Source organism: Bombus huntii, chromosome 8, assembly GCF_024542735.1.
Source record: "Bombus huntii isolate Logan2020A chromosome 8, iyBomHunt1.1, whole genome shotgun sequence".
Classification (NCBI taxonomy): Eukaryota; Metazoa; Arthropoda; class Insecta; order Hymenoptera; family Apidae; genus Bombus; species Bombus huntii.
In genome coordinates, this window is record NC_066245.1 from 2,671,100 (window position 1) to 2,688,834 (window position 17,735).

General features: G+C 36.3%; 2 protein-coding genes across 3 annotated transcripts; both read left to right on the forward strand.

Moving 5' to 3' along the window:
* The first annotated feature begins 1,461 nt into the window (after positions 1-1,461).
* LOC126868663 (rab11 family-interacting protein 2) lies at positions 1,462-8,083 on the forward strand. The gene is made up of 7 exons (XM_050624394.1): positions 1,462-1,760; positions 4,517-4,555; positions 5,557-5,803; positions 5,960-6,338; positions 6,415-6,689; positions 6,769-7,213; positions 7,323-8,083. The coding sequence occupies exons 1-7, from the start codon at positions 1,730-1,732 to the stop codon at positions 7,497-7,499; spliced, it is 1,593 nt and encodes a 530-aa protein (XP_050480351.1). The 5' UTR covers positions 1,462-1,729; the 3' UTR covers positions 7,500-8,083.
* A 97-nt stretch (positions 8,084-8,180) lies between these two features.
* LOC126868662 (dnaJ homolog subfamily C member 2) lies at positions 8,181-12,159 on the forward strand. Of its 2 annotated transcripts, XM_050624391.1 has the most exons (5): positions 8,181-8,501; positions 8,874-9,143; positions 9,261-9,645; positions 9,725-10,829; positions 10,908-12,159. In XM_050624391.1, exons 1-5 carry the CDS (start codon positions 8,447-8,449, stop codon positions 10,956-10,958), a joined length of 1,866 nt encoding a protein of 621 aa, XP_050480348.1. In that variant the 5' UTR covers positions 8,181-8,446; the 3' UTR covers positions 10,959-12,159. The 2 variants fall into 2 exon arrangements, with proteins under 2 accessions (XP_050480348.1, XP_050480349.1); XM_050624392.1 differs by lacking the exon at positions 8,181-8,501 and having other exon boundaries at positions 9,001-9,182.
* Positions 12,160-17,735: the final 5,576 nt, after the last annotated feature.

The following is a 17,735-nucleotide window of genomic DNA, read 5'->3' on the forward strand; positions in this document are numbered from 1 at the left end:
AAACTTGTACTGGTATGATTTGAAATTTTATAAACATTCAAGAAACAATTGATTGCATGAAATATTACATTATGACATATACGATATTCGACGCTTGTTTCTGAGTGGAAAAATTTTTGAAGCTCGACATATTTACTGTTGTTTGAGAAATGACGTTGTAGTAAACGGTTTTATAGTTCCAAATACTTGAATGCTGTACGTGCATGTTTTATACATATAAGTAAGTATTTATACATATGTAATAAAGTAAACGGATCCACATTTTAGTAGTCACAAAAAATATCTTTCTTAATTTTTGCATTTTAATTGAATCTCAAAGAGATAAAAGTTCGTAACGCGATATGCTTCAGTATGTTACAAACATACATACGTGATGTATAAGATTCTTTTTATATTAGAATTTGCACATATAAATTATAAATTATAAGTTATAGAATCTATTTTTATTTAAATGCAATAATGGATGTTCAAAGTCAATAAATAAATCGTTATTATAGCAATTATCAATAGTAAATAACCTACGATACGTGAACATAATGTAAAGGAACAATCGCCTTAATTTCAATCTAACAAATAAAATACATATGTGTATCGTGAATGATGATAAAAGGAGGTAAATCACGCGATAACATAACGGTGACAAATCTGTGATAAAGTGGGCGTGAAGCAATTCGATCTACAATAAAGAATTTTCCGAATACTTGACGCATTAATTACCCAAGTAAAATGTCTTTTCCCAAAATAGCCGCTTTATCTTCTGTAAAGGACTTACCTGTATAACTTGAATGTAAAACTATTTTATCTTCGTCGATACGCGAACCATCTAATTATTTAAGTATAAAAATATCAGTTTTGTCAAGATAGTATAAACATCATGACTAATTAATTAGAAGCACGTATACCGTTTACTTATTCATCGTTACAGCATTGTTACAGTACTGTACATATGTTTGCATATTCAGATGTCTAATTTCTACTTCTGTATCTTCGTATTTTGCCGATGACTAATCGCGATGATTGTACGATGCATGGACATATATTGTTTTTCTGTCCTCTACCAACTGCATGCTTTTGTTAAATATGCGTATTTTATGTGTATATGTGTGTATTTTTTTTTTTTTTTTTTTAATGAAACCTTAGACAGAATAATTTCGCTATCCAACATAGACAAGAAGAATGGAATAGCTTACTCACTGAGAAAATTTATTTATTGTTAAAATTAATAGCTCATAGCAGGGAAGTATTTATAAAATCTATATCAATTTTAGACAATACTATATTCTTAACTTTGCTTTGTAGATAATATTTGATATAAATAATTCCTCAAACAAATTAATTTTCTATTTGTTTTCAAGTTCAACTAGCAATAAAGAATCAGCTATATTTATTATGGTGCAGGGCTATTGAAATGCATCGTACGAACTTGAAGCACGAGCGTAGTGGATGCGCGAAACTGGATGCGCGATGGTTACCGTAATGGTGCGCGATGCGCGAGGCAGACGTAGCGGTTGTTCGAACAGTAGTCAAGTATAGTTGTCGTTGATACGTTGGGACGCGGTTAGTTTGTTGTTGACGTGGTTTGTTTCTGTAACGCCTACGGTTGTGCAAATGAAAACGCGTAATGCCAGTAGCCGGCATTAGAATAGTGATAGATACGTAGATCGGTTTCTCGATAGGAGGAACAACAGATGAATTATCGTAACCGTACGCTGTAACCGAATCGAACAAAATGTGGAGTCCGACGCACGTTCAAGTGACAGGTAAGTACATACGAACCTGGAAGCAAATTCCTTGACGTAGCGGATAAGAAGGTTATTTGTGCGGCAGGTGGTTCGTATCGAAACAGATGTACCGTAAACCAATTACCGCTTACACGTAGGCTAGGTTACGTAGGTATCCTTCGTCGAATGTAGGCAATCGAAACCTTGCAATCTCGTTAATACGTTCCAGAAATTTATTTACAGGGACTCTACTAAGTGTTTCTCGTGCTGTCGTCTACCAATGTATATCTTTATAGTCAACGACGCATGTCTTACTCAAGCGACCTCAATTGTCACGGTATTTTTAAATGGTTAATGCGGATCATGTTGCGACGGTGTAATTTTTCTTAGCCAACGTGTGCCATCGCAAACGTTGGCAAAAGCGAATGTCGAAGAAAATTTTCATCGCATTCGAGTGCAGCGTCGCGTAACGCGATAGACAGATTGGGAAGAGACGGTGAAAACTCGAATACTTTAAAAACACGAACGCTGCTCCAATCGAAAAGATAGTAATCTTACATGTGCACTTGCATGGTTTATCACATATATGCACGAACTTGCGCATTCTAGTTCCTTGGTGGATGTAAATATTTTCACTCTAGACTTTAGACGGACGTCTCGTATGAAAATCGTCTGCCACGATTTTGCGACGTCTCCGAATCGTGCCAAATTAAGGACGATGTACATATTTAAACCGCGCGCGGCTATCCATGGCTTAAATATACGATGAGTCAACTTCTGAAAACTGGTCGGCTTATTTTGTTTGTTAAAATTCGGCAAATTAGCACGATAAATACACGTCGATACAACTAATTCGATAAAGTATCATTACTGATATTAGACTATATTTTCGACGTGATTTCGTTTGAACGTTTAATGAGATTGTTTCTCTTGGCAATTTTAACGTATAGAGCATTTGTATGCGAGTTGACAAGCATTTAATACTTTCGTTTCGATGCAAAATAGGTAGAGTGTGAAAGCATATGTAGGAGCAGCTGATGATGTTCCCCCTTCTTATTCGTATATTCGAGTCCTCTTTCCAGGATCGTAGTTATATCCTTAAGTGCCCTTTAGTTTTCTATCCTGACTCCTCATTTTCCTTTATCTAACGTAAGCGACATTTTAAGTTATACTTTCTACTTTATCACAGCAGATAATCGCAGCTTCTAAAAAACGGTTAATGAAGAACTTTATCTCCTTTATTTACAAAGATAGAAAGATATTTCCAACGGACAATTTAAGGATTTGCCCTATGTCGCGTGATAAATCATTGCGGAATTTTTCACTCGTAGAAAAAAGAAGTATACCAGCTTAATTAGCTGTGATCTCGAACCGTTAAGAATGTTCCTTTCCGAGTAAACGGTATTCGGCTGCAGCTGTAACGAACGCCTCGCTTCGTCTAATCGAGTCGTGGAAGCATGCAGCGAGAGAGTTGATTTTCCCATCCAATTGGCTTTGTTCGGCGAGAAATCGAGGAAAACGATACATTTTATGCGATTGTAGAAAGAATTCTAGTCATCGAGTGCATTTTATGCATCGTTGTCTCGTGACTACGGTACAAAGCAAATATTATTATAGCAGGCTCGAAGCTAAAATTCTCTCTAAACGTTAGTATTTATTTTTGTAAACCATTGCCAGAGTATACCATTGTTTAAAATATACAATCAGACTGTGAATGTTTATGCATTTGCGGGAAATTTAAAACTGTAAAAATGCACACAACCCGCGTGATATGCAAAAGTACATAAAATATGTAAAGTGAAGCGTTCGCATCGATTAGCAGTTTAGTACAGTGCGTAATAACTACGAAAACGGAATCTATATATAAAAATTCTGTACGGAATTTCAATGTAGAAATAAATCACTAATAGATCGTAATTTAATAAGTTGGTATGATATTTAAAAAAAAAAAAAAAAAAAAAAAAAAAAACTAAAGCAATAGAATCTGTATAGAAAGTTATTTTTATTCCTAACGCTAGCGGCGCTAAACATTAAAATATGAACTTTACTTCAGACATTTCATGTATTTTTATCTTCATCTATAATTTATACCTATGTTTACGTAGAAACAAATTTTTATATAGCTCCCTTTTACTTGCTGTCTCACTTAGCTGTCTTTGCTTACGTACGTACATTAAAATATAGAATTGCATAAAAATTCGAAATTTCCACACGGTGCACACAACCAAAAGAAGAAGATATATCAAACGTAAGTTTACGTGCCAGCGTTACGATATACGTATTGAGCGTAGAATTTATTTCTGACGTTGTACATATCCTCCATAAAAAGAAGTACGTAGCGCGGGATAGTCAAAAATAGCAGAATAGCAATGCTATACAAGCAAGATTTCGCGGTAAGAATGCAATAGAATAATGGAACAATAGGGAAGCGATACGTTCACGCTTTTACCGTGATAGGAAGCTATGTTGTGCTCGTCAGTCATAATGCGTTTTAACAAAATGCATATTATCTCAGATATTCTAACGATGGCTCTGTACTCTGGCCAGATGCCATTTCGTTTTATCGCGCATAATAAAATATGCGGCTGATTTGTCCGCAGCTACGCCTCTTTCTCTTTATCGTATTTTTGAGTGCACAAATACTTTCGCGGACAAAAGACTGTGAAATTTTAGCATTTATGTATGTTTTATTCGAACAGCTGAAATATAATAGAACTTTCTGTCATCAAGGAACAAATAATTCTTTACTTTTCCCTTTTTCCTAGAATTTAACAAAATGTTTTCTTTGTTTGCAGTTCAAAGAGCGAAGAACTTATTAACCAAAGGAAAACACAGTGAGTATCCTGATTGATCGTTACGACAACAATGGTACAACAACAATATTATTAGCGAAATGTTATGATACAAGAGTTACGTCGTGAACTTTGAATTATTTTCTTTTTTTTTTCCTTAAGCATTTGAATTTTCTTATTTTAGCTGTACAATATCTGCATACAGACGAAATGCGCATAACTAGAGTAGAGTATACTCGCATAGATATACAGCGTGTAACTAGGGTACAATATCTGTATACAGACAAAATGCACATAACTAGTGTAGAGTATACTCGTATAGATATACAGCGTGTAACTAGGGTACAATATTCGTATAAATGAAGGGTATATGAATATTTTTAATAGCGTTTTCAATTTTTGAGGAGAGATTGCAGGTTTTTAGAAGGTTGTAAATATATAAAGCAAGCGAATATATTTGGTTGCACGATTACAGTTTCTATCGTCGGAGGCAAGTAAGGAGGAAGTCCCGGTAATCTGAGATTTCCTGAGTTAAGAGGTTAAGATTATCGAGCCTTTGTACGTTGCTTTATACATATGTTGTGCAGTTTAAACGGTTTTGCATGGTTCGCGAAATTCGATTCGAATTTAGCACAATGACGAAACACCGGTAAAATTTTGTCTTGCATTGTTTTGAAACTAGACACGCTTTAATAAAAAAAAGATACTGACATCAACGAATTGTTACGTTTCCCTGCGCAATCTGACATATATGACGTAAAAAGACGGCTAAAACGACTACAATTTCAAAGACACTTAATATTAGGTCATTTCACGAGTAATGTCACGTTCGACGTATTGCGACAAATTAAATATAAATAAAAGAACGATTAGGGCTGTCTGGACAGGAGAAGAGAATATCGCGAATGTAATTTATACGGTCAATAAGTAGACAATAAACGTGGCCTGTGCGACATTTTTAATATTCGTCGCGCGGCTTGTTAATCCTAACCTTGCGGTTAACCGTCACCACCCACGTTAAATGCTTCGATCTAACAACGCAGAGACCAACGATTGTTTCGTGACGATCGCGCTTGGCAAGGAAAAATACCAAACGTCTGTGAAGGAAAAAGCGTCGAAGGATGTGGAATGGCACGAAGAATGCGAGCTACTCATACCGGAACAAGGGAACACCGCAGAGATTATCCTTACGGCCCTTCATCGCAACTTCTTGGGTGTCGACGAATTCCTCGGCACTATCAGCATACCTCTCTCCAGTTTCGATGTTTACGAGAGACCAAAGAATAGATGGTACGTTGTGTGATATTACATAATCATTTTCCATCATTGCATGAACATTTTTTATCTATTTATGATACGGAGTAAATGAAACGCTGAGAACGTTGATGAAGTTACACGAGAATTAAAAAGCAAGATTTTGTCTGAAAAGTTTCTAATTATATGTAGGTACACTCTTGGGAGTAAACCAGGCAAGGAAAATACGAAAGAGAGAGGAGAACTTGAAGTGAAGATAGGTTTCATCGTGAAAGCTGGTAGTTTGACCGACCTGAGCCACAAGGAACGTCACAAAAGTTCCCTTGGACAGTTATCCACGGCTGCCCATTCGATCGGTGGAAGTTTACTCAGTATAGGCAGCTTCGAGAAGCGTAAAGGTTTAAAAAAATTAGCCAAATCGATCGGGAATCGCGTGAAAGGAAAGAGCAAGCATAATTTGGACAAAGGAGATGACCTGAACGAAAAAGACGAGCGCAAGTTCCGCACCACGAGACAAGAACCTGGAGAAGCTGACCCTGGTGTTATTAGCGAGGACGAGGACGAATTTACGGTAACTATGAATCTATCGATTTGTTGTTATTTAAATTTCCTGTATAATAATTCACAGTTACAACTGCATATTTCAGTTTGACGATTTGTCCCACAAGAGCTCGGCATCGTCTTTAAATGCTCCGGTTGTCGCCAACAGTAACAGTGTAGCTTCGATCGCTTCGAGTAACTCCTCCAGTAACAATTTCGAGGCACATCATGTACCACCAGCGCCAACGAACGCAGCACCCAACAAACCACCACGATTCTCTATGAGCGCTTCCACTACCTCCTTATCCAAAGTGGACAATATCAAAGAAGATGAATGGGGTTTGAAGCTTTATGGCAAACAAGTTAATAATAATGTTAAAAGGTGAATAGAATTGTTCTTACCGTGTGAAATCTCAATCTGAATGGAAACGATTGTATTAATACGCCATTGATATATTTAGATGGGATAGCAAAGCAAGTCCAAAAATTGTGATAGACGAACCAAAGGATGAATATCGCGAATCGTCGCCCATAAATTCACCTTCTTCGACTTTGAAACGTCAAGAACTTCCAGAAATTCCGAGCCCTGCACCGCGTGAGGTATTGCTAACAAAGAACAAACTTGAAGATAAGTTTGCATCGACTAAAGAGAAGAACGTAAAAGAAGAGAAACTCAAAGAAAAGAAAGAAGATAAGTACGGTTGTTGGAGTCCTAAAGATGAAAAGCAATCGAGAAAAGACAAGAAGAAAGAAAAAGAGAATAAATTTAAAGACTTTAATGACGATAATAATTTGTCCGGGGAGAGAATTATCATCGGAGGTGAAGACGCGATTAAAACTACAGCATCGGTGAAAAGCCACTTACCGCATGAAATTCTCGCACAATTCGAAGGGAAATCGAGAGAGGTAAATACGCTGTGGTATTACCATTACTATTGTTATAGTAAATCGTCGGTTTTTAAATTATAAAAAAGAGATCTGCATAATATGCGACGATTAAATTTTTTCAATACAGGATCTCATCGAATTGACGCTACAGCTGCAAGCGGAAGTAACAGATAAGAAGAAACGTCTAAACGACTTGGAAGATTATATAGATGCGCTACTACTACGAGTAATTGAATGCTCGCCACGCTTACTGCAAAACCCATATCAATCACAGAGACGTTTGTCATCACCTGGTCATCAGTAGATAATTAAACAATCTTCCGTTCTGGTATTTTCAAATGTTGATGTTGAGATTAATTATGTGTTCGAAATAATTGGTGATAATTGCATACTGCTCGTTTAACCTATTTCGACCATTTCATACATTTAACTGCAGCTACTTTGTAGTTCGCGGGCTTTAATTTATTTTCAACTAACATTTATAATTTTTAATTTGCACGTACTTCGCAATGACATCGCTTCTTAAAATGTATAAACATTTGTTGAATTTTTAATGTTTTTTTTATCGTTTCAACAAAAAATGTTTTATTAAAGTTTATATATATTATATATATTTACACATATGTATAGTACATTTTAGAGCGCGGCGAAAAAGAGCGGTGTTTGTGCCAACCGTTGTAAAATGAGAACGAAAAATAACAAATACCCCTAGTCTTCCCAACAAAAATGATTGATCCAAAAATGTTATTTCCGTCCAAAGTACGATCCCAATAAGTATGATTAAAATATTTGTATTTTTGAATATTTACAAGAGTATTTCTTCGTACAATATGTATCATATTTTCACAAATATATTTAAAATAAACATTAAACTATTTCACAATCTAATTACTCGTGTTAAGTTATTTCTAATCTACACGTATATATACATATGTCTGTACAATCAGATAACCTTGAATTACGTAACATTTCTCAAAAGTACAATAATTGCATTATGTACTAATAGTACAATAATAGTATGTACTATAATAAACATACAGATAGTATAGTTACATAGTCGAATGAATATTTGTACGTGGTCGATGTTTACAGGTTGTATAGTCGTTATTTATTCTAACGTACCCGTGGAGCGCCAAATAACGTGGTCGTTTCGTATTGAGATGTCCGTAGTACGATAGTCTGTTCGCTTATGTTTTCATTGGAGTTCCTCTAGCAATTTGTTTGTAAAAGTTAATATCCTATCAACGACTAATGATGAGGAACGATATAAATGATGACAATTCAACTAATTTAAACACAGTATCCGGTAAGTTTCAGCAGTTTTGTTAATATTTGCCTTTTGACATCGACCATGTGAGGTTAGATTTCTCGAAATAGGGTCGTTTCAAGGGGCACATAGAGGCATTGCAGAATTTTAAAGATACTCTTTTTAATGTTCACACTGTATATACATCAGTCAGTTCTATAATTTATGAATGATTAGAGATATTTTAGTTGTAACAATGATGCTGTTTGGAATAATTAAATTATGAATATTTCGCTGCCCTTATATATGTACCATGTGGTCGAAAAATATAATTTATTTTCACATATAGGTTAAATGAAAAGTCTTCCAACTTTTAAGTTTGAGTAGAGTGAAGAAGTAAGAAGTTTAACAACTGCAAAATATGATTTATAGATTCATCCATGGAAACATGTACAGCAGGTCCCTTAGTCCTATATTCCACCGCACAAGCATGGGCAGCTCAGTTTCATCGCAGCCTTATGCCTGCCAGGATATCCGACGAATCATCCGACGAAGAAGATCTTTCACAGTACCAATTCGAAGATGACTTGGAGTATCTTAGGTCATTGGACCCAAAGGAATGGAAAGATCAAGACCATTATGCAGTGTTAGGCTTGAAAAAGCTTAGACACAAAGCAACTGAAGATATTATAAAAAGGGCTTGTACGTAAAGAAAGTTCAAAGTATACTCTGTAAAGGAATGTAGGTGTTATATCGTTCACTGTCGTGCCTAATACAATGATTAACCCGGTTGAGGAGTATTTGATGTGTGAATTACAGATAAGCAGAAAATTCTCAAACATCATCCCGATAAGCGGAAGGCAATGGGCGAGGAAATCCGGCCAGATGACGATTATTTCACCTGCATAACAAGGGCCTGGGAAATCTTGGGAAATCCTATGAAGCGGCGGAGTTACGACAGTGTGGACCCGTATTTTAGCGACGACTTGCCAGATGAAAAAGATTGTAAAAATAACTTTTACGTGCTAATGGGTAAAGCATTCAAAGAGAATGCTAGATGGTCTACGAAGAAGCCGGTACCGCGCCTGGGTGGATCAGATACACCTAGGGATAAAGTAGAAAAATTTTATTCGTTTTGGTATGACTTTGATTCGTGGCGCGAATATTCTTATTTAGACGAGGAAGACAAAGAAAGCGGTCAAGAGTAAGTATACCACGATTAAATTTTTTCTGTATTTCTTTACCTTCTAACATATTTATAATCTGTGTAATTATTTTCCTAGTCGAGATATGCGTAAGTGGATCGAGAAAAAAAACAAAGCGACACGAGCGAAACGAAAGAAGGAGGAAATGGCACGTATACGTACGTTGGTCGATATGGCTTACAATATAGATCCCAGAATAAAGAAGTTCCAGCAAGAAGATAAGGATAAAAAGACAGCAGCAAAAAAAGCAAAACAGAAAGCTGCAAAAGAGAGACAGCAAGAAGAAGAGAGAATAGCGAGAGACGCAGCAGAAAAGGAAAGATTAGAAAGAGAAAAACGGGAGATTGAAGAAAAAGCAAAATTAGATGCGCTTAAACAAGAAAGAGAAGCACAGAAGAAGGCGCTTCGTAAGGAAAGAAAGGCATTGAGAGATTTTTGTAAAGCCAATAATTACTTTGCTCAAAATTTAGAGGAAATTATTAGACACATGGAAAGCGTTGAAAAAATTTGTGAACTTTTTAAACTGGTTCAATTGGAGGAGGCGATGAAAAAATTACAGAGTGACGGTAGAATCGCGTTTATCAGTATCATGGAAGAAACTGAGAAGAAAATAGAAGCAGAACGTAGAGCCGGTGTTATCTCTAGTGATATGCGAAATACACCGGAAAAGCAAGTAAAATCTTACACTGCACCATGGAGTGAAAATGATTTACAGCTTCTTATAAAAGCCGTAAATTTGTTCCCAGCAGGAACGAATCAACGTTGGGAAGTAGTAGCAAATTTTATCAATCAACATAGTACTTCCTCCACTGGTGTTACACGCGATGCAAAGGAAGTTCTTGCAAAGGCTAAAGATTTGCAATCGACTGATTTCAGTAAATCTAGTTTAAAGGAGCAAGCAAATAAGAAAGCGTACGATAATTTTATTGCCGAGAAGAAAACCAAGGAATCGGTTGAGGACCGAATGCCAGCTGTTACTGAACGTCTGGATCATCCTGTTTCTAACGGTGTTAGTTCCGAACAAAAAGATTCTAAAAAAGAGGCACAGCCTTGGACTCCAGCGGAACAAAAACTGCTGGAGCAAGCGTTGAAGACTTACCCTACAAGCGTGCCTGATAGATGGGATCAGATAGCAGCATGTATTCCAACTAGGACGAAAAAAGAATGCATGAGGAGGTATAAGGTACGTTTCGAAAAAGATATATTTGCAAATTTATTGTTTTTCTATATTTCTAAATTTCTATATTTCGATTGTTTGCAGGAGCTGGTCGAACTCGTCAAAGCGAAAAAGGCGGCACAAGTGATGAAATAATATTAGTCTGTCCTTAACATGAAAATTGTTTTTAACTTATTAAATTACAAACAAATTCATAATTGAGTTTGGAAGAAGAATGAATGTTAGCTTTTACCGAACGTCGGCTGTTGTATATACTTGTGCCTTGGTTTAATTTGTACATGCACAGTTTGCAACGGTTCTAGGAATTTTCTGCTACTTATACGCAAGAAAGCAATTACTGCACCTAGTGACTACATTAATCGCAATTGTTAACTGCATGGAAAATCGTGGTCCCAAGGTTCGAATTGACGCTCCCGAAAATTAACCTTTTTTTTTTTTATATATAACAATTCTTCTGCAATCGTGCGATCGAAATGTCTTGTAAGTAATGTAAAATATGATACTAGAAAGCAATCGTCGTTTAGGTCGAAGCATACATACTTTATAAATAAAGACGATCGATATTTCGAAAACGCGTGTTTCCTCGATCTCCATTCGAACACAGAACTAGAACATGGGATGTTTGAAATTCTTATATTTTTAATTTGACACATTTTTTGACAACATTAACAACAACAATTGTTTGTGTTAGTTCCTTTCTATGCAGCGAATACTGTCCATGCAGTTCCTTCGTCGTTCTCGCCAGTCTCGTTTACACAATGTCGGAACCACATGCACGTATTTAGCATTCGAATGCATCTGCGCTCAACATTTCGCTTTACCCAAAACCGGTTTAAAATCTCAGTTAATTATCTTGGAAATCACATTGGACGAAAGGGTCGATTTGTTTCGAGTAAACGAAGCAAAGTATCGAGCGTAGAGGTTCATCGTAGATAAATCTTCGCGTGTTTGAAGAATAGAGAAAAAAAATATGAATACCGTAAAGCGTAAGCCTAATGGCTAAGTGAGTTTCGGATTTTTAACTTGCTTGGTTACGTGCCTTTCGACACTTTCTTCGAAAGAAATGTAAACGCAGAGTGACCGATGATTCTTTACGATCACGGAGACGCTTGTTTCTTCATTTTTACTCATTCATATGACAAATAAGTTGCGTTGTCTAGCTTCTCGCAAACGCAAGTGTCGCATTTCTTTTCCTATAAGTGTCACTGGTGCAAAAGGAAACTTGGATTCCCGTTTCGAGTTGCACCATTTTTTTCTCCCCTTTCCCTTTTTTCTTTTTTTCTTTTTTTTTTTCTTTTTTCGAAGACACGGACAGTTTTGTAGCGTGCGATAAAAATCAACATATATTCCCAAACTATGCTCCGCCATTGCGTGTAATTTGTATGGTTTTGTTCCGACAGCGAAATGGAAAATCATTTTTTTTTTTTAAACGATGTCTTTGTTCATCGTGCGCTACAAATCATCGAGGACTGTTTACGGAAATAGGTGTAAAAAAGGAACATTTCTTGACACGAGTAGGAAGCGGAAGAGGAGCCAAAATGGAAAAAAAACGGCAGTATTATCGTGTGCGTGTCTGTTGGTTGTGCATCTTAAGGTTGTGGGTCTTAACTCTGTAAAATTCCTACTGGACTAACGAGAGTCACAAATGCGCAAGTATTAGTTCCTACCCGTTTCTTTTTTTTCAACGAGATACATAGGTCGCCAGATCTGGCATAGGAGCATGTTTCCTCGACTTGAACGTTTGCGAACAGAGCTTCGGAAAATGTAAAAGTTACGACCCTATCGGTTCTAACATCGAAACATACAAATAATACCGTTACAGAAGATACACTTATGAACTAAGCAACAAAGAGAAATGATCGAATCGAAGATGGTTAAATTTAGCTAGATAGAAGTAGCCACATAAATTTGCATGATGTATTTCATTAAATTTTACTTTATTTTTAGTATTGTGAACTCTATCATTGCATTAGTAGTTAAAACACATTTAATTGTATTGTACGTATTATTTGTGTATCGTAATGTAACTGTATTATTCGTATAATCGGTTACTGATAGTTCGTAGATCGCCACCTGATTTACAGAATTCCGAATGTTTGCCTCTCAAGACCGTTATTTCTAATAATAATAGTCGTTAAATAAGAAAAGAAAGTGAAACTAAGTAGTAATAGGGAATCGATCTGAGAATCGAATGACGTTTGGCGCAATCGAAACATCTAGTCACGTTTTCGATATAACTAGCATTGAAAGATTCCACTTAACCGATATAAATTTGAATAAAATTATAAATCTGAGTTTTGAAGCGTTAAATTTTGAAAATTAAAACAGAGAAATTCGCAAGTTGACATTTAGAAAATGTTATTACATAACGGATGTAGACAAACAAAACGAGGGAGAAATCACGTCATCCTTCATTATCGAAAATCGATGATCGAGAAGCGTCTTTGTCAACGTGCGTCGAGTGTGTTTCCTAAAACCGATGATAAGTTTACGCGAGCATCGTTCGTTACCGTGCCGATATAAGAACGTTTAGTAAAAATAAACGGTGCAAGTAGCGTGTGTGAGTGCCAAAGCTGTGCCACGAGATCGGTAGCACGGGTAAGAACGCGTCGAAGTGCAAGATTCAATTTTTTGGAAAGCTCGATCGATTGTTTATTTTATCTTGGGTTTCTTCTGAATTTCAGTTATTCCATTCTTCGGTGTATATTAACGAGCTAGGACAGTAAAATACGATTCTAATTACAACCGTTCAATACACGGTTTGTTACACGGTTCGTTACACGAATTGGATTTTTCGACAACGAAGCGATCGTAAGTATTTACTTAGGTGTAGGATAACGAGTGATCGTACTTGCGTCGTTAGAAACGCGAATCTTGCGCGTCGAACGTTTTATCCGATCGCTGACCGTTTCGATCATAAAAGATGGTCAATACCGGTTGTGTATGGTGCATGTAAAGTGTTTAGTAGTGGCACGATGAACGAGTAAGTTGGGTTCACTGGGCCGCAAAGGCTAGCGAGACCGAAGAGGAAGGCATTAAAAGGACTGGTTTCCCGCGAGTTTCGCGTCGCTTGCCTCTCGTTCAGTATATAGTGTATAGTATATACATACGTCATACGCTTCAATGATCGTCAGTCTCGTAACATAGAAAACGTTGGTCTTCCTAAACGCGTCTATCAAACACTTAAGCGACAACGGGTTATCGCGCGCCGCTATTAATCCGACATTACGATTTAAAGGTAAGAATTTTTTTTCTTCTACGCGTATATTCTACGGATCGGTGTAAACGCCACTTTACAACAGTATAAAAAGATCGCTATAGACAAATACATAATTGTTAAAAAGACGCTGGAAAAAACGAATACGAAAGGTCGACTATATATAACGCGAGTAGCATCCTTAGGACGATTAGTAATATCGTGCGCGACTCATCGTGGCAGATGTCGCTTCGTACGAATATTCGAGATCTTCGATATCCGTTTTTACCGTCTGTTCGATTTTTCTCGATCGGATACACACGGAAGTTGCTCTCTTTTATTCCGTTGCTCAAAATTACCGATTCGACGAAGCCGCGCGCGTTATTACACCGACTTGTCTCGGCTCCTCACACACACCACGTACCTATATTATCGTACTCCTAAGAAAATGTCCAAAGACGTGTCCTTCGGTTTGTTTGTTTGTTTGCTTGTTTCATTTTAAATATCGTTTTAGTTTTCTTTGGTTCCCTTGTCGACGAAGGGCTCGCGTCGGCCGCGGCTCTTCGAAAGTATTCTTATGTCTTACTCGAATGCGTACATGAATATACAATACCATTTACTATACATATACGTAAAAAGATCGGCCGTAAATATCGACATCTAATAAACGAACGTAAACGAACGAAAGATATAAGAAGAAACGAGATGGTCTCCGTTTTTCGAATCGGACGAGCGGAAAAGAAACGCAACACGGAGAAACGTAAAGCGCGATAAAGTGGGTAACGCGTTTGCGACGAGTCGAAGGTAGGACGCTTAGAATCGAAATGGTGTCGAGAGGAGTTCCAGAGAACGTGGTTCTGAGAAATATCATCGATGAAGATTATTGTCGAAGTCATTTCAAGGTACACGAGAGATTGAACGACGTTGATCGTTTCGGGCTTCCTCGATGATTCCGATACGTTCTCGACAACCACATCCGCCACGCTTTTCTACTTTAACCTTCTCGAGGATGCATTCAAACGAAGAACGGTGGATTCAGATCGTACTTTTGTCTTCGATCAAAAATCCGTGACATCGCTTCGCACGATCTACGTACCAAGCGTTCACGATGAAGTATTCCAAGTTGTATCACGATCGTTTTCGAATCAAGTTCTCGCGTCGACTCCCGAATCGGACGTACCCGGGCGACGGTCGGCGCGGAACACTTTCGCTACGTTATGGCGTTTTCGTAAACAAGCTACACGCACAGTCGATCCGAAATATTGATCGGAAATTGCTCGGCGCGTATAGGATTTTCAATGCGCAAAATGGCGTAATTAGTCGGTGGAATATCCGCAGAACCACGTGTCTATTGGATGTCTTCCACTTTCTTTCCTTTCCTTTTTTGTTTCGTTTACTCGGTTCTAGAGGTCGCGGTTTTCAACGTGTAACTAACATACACGTGCTTTAATCCGTGTAGCTTTTAATACATGGGCGCACACGTATCGAAATATTTTATTTCGCGCGATTATTAACGAAGCACAAAATAACCGAATATTCAAGTACATCGATGTCAGCGGTTTAGAGTTTCTTGTATCAAAATACGATTACTCGATTATACTTTGCGAACCGAAAATGCTCGTTATTGTAACCAGCAGTCTAGAAAACCGTATGCTCGTTTCGCGAATTAATCGCACAAATGTGATCAAACGTATTTTCATACACATCGATGCTCGAATGAAATAAAATACGACTGTACGTCGAGAGTTACTCGGATCAAAACACGGATATAATAATTACACGTGGGATGCAGACCCAATCTCTTTACTCGGTACCCAATCTTTCCTCCGATCGAATCCGATACTTTTCACGCTCGTCGTCCAAGCGCCTGCCCCTGGCTTCGGATGTCGCGTTTTCACGAGGAACTCGAGCACACGAAATTTGCCGATAATCGCTTGGCCAACTATCGAACGAAAGATCGACGATCACGCGACACGTCGTTGCACGACTTCGTGCGTGTAAGGGAACGACTGCCACTCTTCACCGATTCGTTACTCGACCATGCCATATACCTAATTAATACGTAAACTATAGCCAACTATGCATACTGCGACAGATCTGCGGAGGCAGCTGTATAATTAGTGGAAACAAAAAACGTTAAATAATCGAGAGGCTCGTGCGACAGAAACGATCCTTATTAATAATTTAAATTTTTTAAATAATGCGTTCCAATGGTCGCACGCGTTACTCCTAACGTTATGGGATTGGTATCGTAAAAAAAACGACTCGCGTGTTGATTTATCGCCGAATGAAAATGAACCGGTTCTGTGGAAGAAATGTTTTGCCACGAGGTTCGTAACTTGGCGATTCGATTACACGCGTTTCGGTTTGTCCGTTCGGGCAGGCCCTCCCTAGCACGCGCACACGCGTCAGTGTGTAGATACGCGCGTGCGTCTACGACGATATACGCGCGCGGCTGGAAATTTCGTTGGGACGTAATTCGTAAAAATTGGGAATTTTAGAGGAGAAGAGCACAGGCTGGAATTGTATGCAATAATTGTAGACGATACGCGTGAGTTATGGACATTTGGAGATCTGAACGATCGGGAGCAGGGGGATGAGAAGATTACGCGGACGCGAGACGTGACAGCGAGCTGCGAAAACGAAACTCGAGTCTAGCTGCTGCGTTCGAGTCGCGTGCTACCGTAGGTAGAAATATCGGCATCGGTGCGTAAGTGTAAATATAGAAGCATCGTTCGATCGTCCGGCGATCGTTCGGCTGTTGCCTGGTGATCGCGCCGTATTTAAAGCAATTTAAAGTTGTTCTTTACGGATCGTGCGCGTACACCGGTTCACCCTCCGACGTACAAACGAATATCGCGGCAGTCGCGTTTATCGGCCATTCATCCTCGCGCATCAATTATTATACCCGCAACGTATATGTACAAGTACGTACGAATAATAATGGTAGTAATAATAATAATAATAATAATAATAATAATAATAATAATAATAATAATAATAATAATAATAATAATAATAATAATAATAATAATAATAATAATAATAATAATAATAATAATAATAATAATAATAATAATAATAATAATAATAATAATAATAATAATAATAATAATAATAATAATAATAATAATAATAATAATAATAATAATAATAATAATAATAATAATAATAATAATAATAATAATAATAATAATAATAATAATAATAATAATAATAATAATAATAATAATAATAATAATAATAATAATAATAATAATAATAATAATAATAATAATAATAATAATAATAATAATAATAATAATAATAATAATAATAATAATAATAATAATAATAATAATAATAATAATAATAATAATAATAATAATAATAATAATAATAATAATAATAATAATAATAATAATAATAATAATAATAATAATAATAATAATAATAATAATAATAATAATAATAATAATAATAATAATAATAATAATAATAATAATAATAATAATAATAATAATAATAATAATAATAATAATAATAATAATAATAATAATAATAATAATAATAATAATAATAATAATAATAATAATAATAATAATAATAATAATAATAATAATAATAATAATAATAATAATAATAATAATAATAATAATAATAATAATAATAATAATAATCAATAATAATAATAATAATAATAATAATAATAATAATAATAATAATAATAATAATAA

Coding starts and splice junctions, on each gene's coding strand:
- LOC126868663 (XM_050624394.1), top strand. CDS start 1,730: ATGTGGAGTCCGACGCACGTTCAAGTGACAG. Junction 6,339..6,414: donor AGGACGAGGACGAATTTACG/GTAACTATGAAT, acceptor TGCATATTTCAG/TTTGACGATTTGTCCCACAA. Junction 6,690..6,768: donor GTTAATAATAATGTTAAAAG/GTGAATAGAATT, acceptor TGATATATTTAG/ATGGGATAGCAAAGCAAGTC.
- LOC126868662 (XM_050624391.1), top strand. CDS start 8,447: ATGATGAGGAACGATATAAATGATGACAATTCAACTAATTTAAACACA. Junction 9,144..9,260: donor AGATATTATAAAAAGGGCTT/GTACGTAAAGAA, acceptor TGTGAATTACAG/ATAAGCAGAAAATTCTCAAA. Junction 9,646..9,724: donor GACAAAGAAAGCGGTCAAGA/GTAAGTATACCA, acceptor TTATTTTCCTAG/TCGAGATATGCGTAAGTGGA.